The sequence below is a fragment of the Microcaecilia unicolor genome, chromosome 8 (assembly GCF_901765095.1).
Source record: "Microcaecilia unicolor chromosome 8, aMicUni1.1, whole genome shotgun sequence".
NCBI classification, from domain to species: domain Eukaryota; kingdom Metazoa; phylum Chordata; class Amphibia; order Gymnophiona; family Siphonopidae; genus Microcaecilia; species Microcaecilia unicolor.
The window spans coordinates 172,891,191-172,899,622 of NC_044038.1; the positions used below are offsets into that span (position 1 = coordinate 172,891,191).

Consider the following 8,432-nt stretch of genomic DNA (forward strand, 5'->3'; position numbering starts at 1 on the left):
CAGGTATCCAGTTTGCAGTGGGTTCTGGAGAACCTTTTGAGCGCCTGGGTGACTGTCGACAGTGAGGGGCATGAAGTTTGACCAAGATGAGTAAGAAAGTAGGAAGAATTTGAAAGTAAGGTGACCGATTTGAAGAAAGTTGCACATGAGGTCAGAGAGATGGTTAAATATTATCTCAGTTAGGCTAGGAGTGGATAAAAGTGTCCCGCTGCAGTATGTGCAGCCCGAATCAATCCTTGTGTGCGTGAGTGAGAATAACTAGTTACTTCTTCCATTAAAGGCTTGGTTGAAGAGCCAAGCTTTCACGTGCTTCCTGAAGTAGAGATATTCTTGTGTTAAGCGGAGCCTTTCAGGCAATGCATTCCAGAGTGTGGGGGCTACTCCGGAGAAGGCTCGCTTGCGGGTATCACATCATGTAATGTCTTTTGGAGAGGGTGTAGTTAGTGAAAGTCCTAGGGAGGCCCTTAGTGTCCTTGGCGGTGTGTGGAGGATCATCCTATTCTTCAGATACTCAGGGCCATTTCCTTTCAGGGCCTCGACGATCAGACAGTTTTAAATTTAGCCCTGTATTGTACTGGTAGCCAATAAAGTTTTTGCAAAAATGGTGTGATGTGGTCGCATTGCTTGCAACCTTCTATGAGTCCTGCTGCTGCATTCTGAATCAACTGGAGCTGGTGCAGGCCTTTTGTAATCAGACCATTGTATAGTGCATTGCAGTAATCCAGTCTTGAAGTTACCATGGCATGCACAACTGGGATAAGATTTACCTTCTCGATGTAAGGAGAGAGGCAGCGTAGCTGTCGCAAATAGTAGAAGCAGCTCTTGAAGGTTGCTTGGATTTGGGGAATCAAAGTGTTGAACCTAACTATATTCCAAGGTTCATGACTTGTGATTTGAGGGGGAGTTCATACTTCCCAAAAGGGATTTTGACGTCAGGTATATATCCACTTGTGTTAGGGACCCAGAGAAGCTCGGTTTTACTTGGGTTCAGGCAAAGGTTGTTGTGTTTAGCCCATTCTTGAATTGATGTTAGACAAGTATTCAGTTTATTCAAGGCTGTAGGCAAGTCAGGGTATGAGTAGCTGCACAACATCCGCATAGATGTAGAACTGAGTGTCCGAATCAGCTCAGCTAGTGGCTTGAGGTAGATATTGAACAGAATAGGTGACAGTATTGATCCTTGTGGTACCCCGCAGATCAGTGTCCATGGTAGTGATGAGTTGCTGCCAAACATTATGGATTGTTGCCTGTCTGATAGATAGGATCTGAACCAGGCAAGTACTGTACCATTGATACCAGTTTCTGTCAGTTGTGCTAGCAAGATATCATGATCCACAGTGTCAAAAGCTGCTGAGAAATCTAGCAGTACTTATCGAGGCGAATCCCTTGTCTCAGTTTCTGTGAAGATCTAGCAGGGATACAAGGACCGTTTCTGTTCCATAACCGGGTCTGAATCCAGATTGACATGATCTAGCCAGTTACTCTTTTCTAGCCATTCATTAAGTTGAACACAGACTGCTTGTTCTATGAGTTTCCCTAGAAACGGGATGTTGGATACTGACCTGTAAACTTTCAAGTTTGTCCTGGTCAAGGTTGTTTTTCTTCAGCAGAGGGCGAACCACTGCCCTTTTTAATGCTGTTGGTAGTTGCCAATTAGAAAGAGAGGTGTTCACAATTTTTGTGGCGCCTTCTATAAGGCCCATACTTTGCCTGCTGTACTATTGTTGGTGGGCAGGGATCGAGGGAGCAGGTAGTTGGTCGAAGGTCTCTTAGGAGTTTGTCAAGGCTCTTCTCTGTCAATGCAGCAAAATCATTGCAGTTCAGTTTAGACTGGGGAGGCTGGTTTTGTTGTGGGGGTTGCAGTAGGTTGTTTACTATACTGAACAGCTGCTTGGTGAACTGGCAGGCTGTGCAATGAATTGAGAGTAATACTGTTTTTTGGTTGCTGTTAAGGCTTAGAGGTACTTTGCCATGTGCTTCCTGCAGTTCAGCCTGTCTTCATCCAGGTGAGATTTGCGCCATCTCCTTTCCAGTTTTCGTCCTTCACGTTTAAAGGATCCGAAGTTCTGGAGAAAACCAATGTGAGCGTTTGTGAATGGGGCATAAGACCTTTTTTAGTGGTGCTGTTTTCTCTAAGGTCTTGGTTAAGTGTGTATTCCAGATGTCAACTTGTTCTGACACTGTTTTTTCATCTACATGTGGATAGTCCAAGGCCTCTAGGAAATTCTCAGCGGTCAGCTTTTTTTTTTTGTCTTTGACCTCCTTCCAAACTCTGGGAGGTGTCATTTGTTTCAGGTGGTCACTTAGGGAGAATTTAATTAGAAAATGGTCTGACCATGATAGGGGTGTTATTTCAATACGGTTATCCCAGAATTCTGGGACAGCCACCCCTTTGTAGAATACCAGGTCTAGTATGTGACCCTTTTCGTGGGTTGGAGAATTGATCACCTGTGTAAATCCTAGTGCTGTTATCGTGTCCACAAAGGCAGCTGTGGTGGTATCTGGGGTTTTGATGTGTAGATTGAAGTCTCCCATGATCACAAACCTAGGATAATTCAGGGTCTCTTGAGTAATCAGGTCTAGGAGTTCTTGCACAGATAATGTGTTACGAGGTGCTCTGTATACCATGAGCAGCCAGATTGGCTTCTCCTCTTCAAGTTGGATTAAAAGAGATTCTGATCCATGTAGCTGGGGGATGGATATTCTGCGCAGTTTGATTGGGTCCCGAATCAAGACTGCTACCCCTCCACCCTGTCTTCCTGGTCTTGGTCTCCCTTCATTATGATAAAGCTTGATAAAGATATGCTTTCAGATGTCCAAAAGTTTAGAAATAAAAGGGGATGTGCTACTACTGGGAAGTTCATCTATCTGCAGAAATCAGAAAGAAGTAGGGAGATAGTGGATACCTTTCAAAGTGCTCTGCTCAGACAAATAGTGATGGATCCCATGAGGGAAGGAGCAACGCTGGATCTGGTGCTCACAATTAGGGAAAGTGTGTCTTAATATTTGCTCACCTGGAAAGTAGTGATTATCAAACGGTTTGGTTTCAGCTACAGCAGAGGGAAGCCACTCAAAACTCAAAGCCCTGGATTTCAAACAGGCTGACTTTAATAAAACAGGGGAGCACCTGAAGAAAGAGCTGATGGGATGGGGAAGACAGAGGCTCATTTTCAAAGCACTTAGCCTCCCAAAGTTCCATAGAAACCTATGGAACTTAGCCTCCCAAAGTGCTTTGAAAATATGCCTCATAGTAACATAGTAGATGATGGCAGAAAAAGACCTGCATGGTCCATCCAGTCTGCCCAACAAGATAAAGTCATGTGCGCTACTTTTTATTTGTACCTGTCCTCTTCAGGGCACAGACCGTATAAGTCTGGCCAGCACTATCCCCGCCTCCCAACCACCAGCCCCGGCACAGACCGTATAAGTGTGCCCAGCAATATCCTCGCCTCCCACCACTGGCTCTGCCACCTAAACTCGGCTAAGCTCCCAAGGATACATTCCTTCTGAACAGGATTCCTTTATGTTTATCCCACGCATGTTTGAATTCTGTTACCGTTTCCAGAAGTGGAAAGACAGTGGTCCAGGCTGAAAGTAGCTGTTAAAATGGCTACTGACCTTTACATAAAGAGTAAATAAAAAAAAAAAAAAAAAAAAAAAAAAAAAAAAAAGGAAAACCAATATGGTTCTGGAAACAGTGGCTGAGATAATAAAGGCAAAATAGTTGGCATTCATGAGATACAGGAAGTGGCATACCAACGGTGGGGCAGTGGGGGCGGTCTGCCCCAGGTGTACGCTGCAAGGAGGGGTGCAGGGAACATTTGTGCTGCCGTCGGCTCCGCCGGTTCCCTGCTCCCTCCGACATTACTTCCTGTTCCAAGGCAGTGAGCCGGTAGAGCTGACAGCCACATGACTGCTCCCTAAACTCTCAGGAGGTGATACTCGGGGGGGGGGGGGGTGGTTTGCAGCTTACCTAGGTTCACCACTGAATACAGGAAAATTCAAGAAGAGGAATACAGAAAAGAATACTGGAAGAAACTGAAAGAAGCCAAGAGGGAGCTAAGTCTGGCAAAAGCAGAGGAAGAAGAGCAAGTAGTTAGAAATTAAGGGAGACAAGAATTTTTTCAGGTATATTAGTGAAAGGAGGAAGGCTAAAAATGGAACCCAGAGACTGAAAGATGCTGTGGATGGCTATGTGGAGAGCAAAGAAGAAAAAAAACCCAAAATGTGCTAAACAAATACTTCCGTGTTTACAGAAGAAAATCCTGGAGAAGGACCACGATGGGCTGGTAAAGCTACATATGAGAATGGAGTGGATATCGCACCATTCACAGAAGAAAGTGTTTATGAACAACTTGAAAAATTGAAGGTGGACACAGCAATGCGACCGTACGGGATCCATCCCAGGATATTGATGGAACTTGAGAGGTTCTGGCAGGTCCTCTTAAAGGTTTGTTTAATAAACCCTTAGATATAGGAGAGGTACCACAGATGTGGTCCCTCTTCACAAAAGTAGTGACAGAAGATGTAGGAAACTACAGGCTGGTAAGGCTCACTTCAGTTATTGGAAAAGTAACGGAAGTGTTGCAGAAGGAAAAGGATAGTAAATTTCCTGGAATCCAATGAATTACAAAATCAAGGCAATACGGCGTTACCAAAAGGTAAATCGTGCCAAACAAATTTGATTGAATTCTTTGACTGGGCAATCAGAAAACTGGATTGTGGACATGCGCTAGATGTAATCTACTTGGATTTCAGCAAATCCTTTAACACAGTTCCTCATAGGAGGCTCTTAAATAAACTCGAAAGGCTGGAGTTAAGATCCAGGCAGTGATCGGGATTAGAAACTGGTTAACGGATGGACACCAGAGGGTGGTGGTCAATGGAATTTACTTGGAGGAAGGAAAGGTGAGTAGCCGAGTGCCTCAGGGATCGGTGCTGGGGCCGATTCTGTTCTACATATTTGTGAGCAACGTTGCCGAAGTATTAAAAAGGTAAGGTTTGCCTTTTTGAGGAGGATACGGCATAATGTAAGCCACATTGAGCCTGCAAATAGGTGGGAAAATGTGGGATACAAATGCAACAAATAAATAAATAAATACCAATATTTGTAAGAGTGGACACCCCGGAGGGAGTGGAAAACGTGAAAAAGGATTTGCAAGCGTTAGAAGAATGGCCTAATGTTTGGCAATTAAAACGTAACGCAAAGAAGTGCAAAGTGATGCATTCGGAGAGTAGAAACCCAAGGGAGCTGTATGTCCTAGAAGGTGAGAGGTTGATATGCACAAACAGGGAGAGGGACCTTGGGGTAATGGTTTCCGAGGACCTTAAAGTGAGACAAAGTGGTGGCCGTAGCCAGAAGGATGCTAGGCTGCATAGAGAGAGGAGTAACCAGCAGAAGAAAGGAGGTGTTGATGCCCCTGTACAAATTGTTGGCAATGCCCCACCTGGAGTAGTGTGTTCAGTTTTGGAGGCTGTATCTTGATAAGGGTGTAAAAAAGACTAGAAGCAGTTCAAAGGAAGGTGACAAAGATGTACGAGAAGATACTGAAGACCTGAATATGTATAGCATATAGGAAAGAAGGGCCAGGGAACATATGATGCAGACATTTAAATACTTGAAAGGCATTATATAGGAACAAATCTATTCCAGAGAAGGAGAAAGGAAATGAGGACATGAACTAAGGCTGCAGGGTGATAGACTTAACAGTAATGTCAGGAAATTCTTTGTCACAGAGAGGGTGGGCGATGCCTGGAATGCCATCCCGAGGGAGGTGGTAGAGACAAAAACAGTGACGGAATTCACAGAGCCGTGGGATGAACACAATAAACTCTATTTAGAAAAAAAAGTTATACATATACATACACACACACATATACACACACATAAATAAACCCTTAAATAGCTGCAGGTAGGTGGATGGTGCAGGGCAGACTCTGCAGGTCTGGCAATCCAGTTTAGGGTAAGCTGGAAAGGGCTTCAATGGCAACTTAAGTAGCTAGAACGGAGGACACAGCTGGGAAGACTTCTACAGTTTATGTTCCAGAACACCAAAGAAAGACTCATGATGAAGTATATAATATCATATCCATTGTTGATTTAATCATGAATTGATAATGAGTGCGACTGCTGGGCAGACTGGATGGATAGTTCAGGTCTATATGTGCAGTCACTTCCTAGTTACTATGTATTATTTCCCTGTGGAGACAGATATTTGCTATATAGCAGACCTGACCACATAATGTGGTTGACGGTAACGCTCAGTACACAGACTCAGACTTAAGGTGAATGGGTTAAATCTATTGCTAAGTAAAATCACTTTGGTGCCTTTCAATTTCTAAGCAGGCACGAATGGGAGATGTTTTGAATTAAGAGCTGCTCCACCAAACATAACAATAAAAAGAACATTACATAGGATTTGCATCTAGGTGGAATCTTCCTGCCCCCCCTCCCCCTTACCTCTGTTACAATGGTGGAGCGATACACGTCCCTGCTGTACGTCCAGCCGTCCAGGCATTTCTCCGTCTCTACCTCGGACACGTTCACGTCCAGCCCTGGCAGCAGTCCCTGGGCAGAGAAATTGAGCAACCGGTCCAGCCGGTACCGCCTGCACTTGCTGTCCACCATCACCCCATCCACCATCTCCCGGGGGATACTGACGTTCCTCCACGCCTCGCTCAGGTTGGCGGCGGCAGGCACCAGGCAGCGGTGCTCGGGAGTAGCGGCCAGGAACACCACGGACATGCCGTTGAAGCCATTGGGCACGATGCTGATGCTGAGCAGGAAAAAAATGAGCAGCTGGAAGGGTCCCCACTGGCCCAGGAAGCCGGTCACCTCGTCGTAGTCCCACATTGTCCGAGCCAGGAGGAGGAGGCGGCGATGCCTCGCCCAGCTTGTAGTGTGACGCCCACCCCAGGGAGCTTTTAGAGGCGTAGTGGAAGGGGCGGGACAGCCGGCAATGGGTGCGCGCGGGAGATGATGCGTGAGCCGCGAGTCCGGGATTGGCCACGCGGACAACGCTGGAGGTGGTGGTGGCCAGTGAGAGCCTGCCTGGGCAATGCGGTGAATGCGCGCGGGAGATGATGCGTGAGCCGTGAGTCCGGGGCGCGCGGCCAACGCAGCCTGGATGGAGGTGGTGGTGGGGAGTGAGAGCCTGGGCAGTGCGGGAGATGATGCGTGAGCCGTGAGTCCAGACCACGCTGGAGGTGGTGGGAAGTGAGAACCTGGGCAATGCGGTGGGTGCGCGCGGGAGGTGGTGGGAAGAGCGTGGGCAGTGCAATGGGTGCGCGCGGGCAACGCTGCAGCCTGCACGTGGTGAGTGAGAGCCAGGGCCGTGTGGTGAGTGCAATGGGTGCGAGCGGTAGATGATGCGTGAGGAACCCGAGCACACTGGAGGTGGTGAGAGCCTGGGCAGTGCCAGCCACCAGCGCCTTGGGAGACCAGAGAGGGGAACAGACGCGTCAGTGGGAGTGAGAGAATAAGGGAGACAGGAAGCCAGGAGGCTTTTCTGACTCTACTGGCAGCCACATTTATTCTTTGATCATATCAAATGTAAAACAGTGGTTACAGCTGAGCCAGTAATACAGCCTACAAGGCATACACAGCGCTGTACACCATACACAAAAAGACAGTCCCTGCTCAAAGAGTTTACAATCTAGATGAGACAGACAAAACGAGATTGAAGGGGGGGGGGGCAGACTCAAGAAGAATGTCAGGAAGTATTTTTTCACGGAGAGGGTGGTGGATGCTTGGAATGCCCTCCCGCAGGAGGTGGTGGAGATGAAAACGGTAACGGAATTCAAACATGCGTGGGATAAACATAAAGGAATCCTGTGCACAAGGAAGGGATCCTCAGGAGCTTAGCCTAGAATGGGTGGCAGAGCTGGTGGTTGGGAGGCGGGGCTAGTGCTGGGCAGACATATAGGTCTGTGCTGGGGCTGGGAGGCGGGACTAGTGCTGGGCAGACTTATACAGTCTGTGCCGGGGCTGGTGGTTGGGTGGTGGAGATAGTGCTGGGCAGACTTATACGGTCTGTGCCAGAGGTGGTGGTGGGAGGCGGGACTGGTAGTTGGGAGGCGGGGATAGTGCTGGGCAGACTTATAGGGTCTGTGCCAGAGCTGGTGGTTGGGAGGCAGGGATAGGGCTGGCCAGACTTATACGGTCTGTGCCAGAGCTGGTGGTGGGAGGCGGGGATAGGGCTGGCCAGACTTATACAGTCTGTGCACTGAAGAGGACAGTACAAATAAAAAAAGTAGCACATATGAATTTATCTTCTTGGGCAGACTGGATGGACCATGCAGGTCTTTTTCTGCTGTCATCTACTATGTTTATGTACTATTACACTTCTAGTAATCTACTCACTTTCACTGATCCACCTAGTACTATCCATCCCACTCAAAGAACATTACTCCACACCCATCCTACAAAACAA

The 8,432-nt window shown here is 47.3% G+C and overlaps 1 protein-coding gene across 1 annotated transcript in view; it reads right to left on the reverse strand.

Annotated features, from left to right (window-relative positions):
* The window catches only part of LOC115476388 (solute carrier family 22 member 4-like), a 54,872-nt gene extending 47,967 nt beyond the window's left edge, over positions 1–6,905 (reverse strand). Inside the window, exon 1 of the mRNA XM_030212751.1 lies at positions 6,461–6,905. Within this exon, the coding sequence (XP_030068611.1) occupies positions 6,461–6,853 (393 nt within the window). The 5' untranslated portion in view covers positions 6,854–6,905. The remainder of the gene's footprint in view (positions 1–6,460) is intronic.
* Between the last annotated feature and the right edge of the window lie 1,527 nt (positions 6,906–8,432).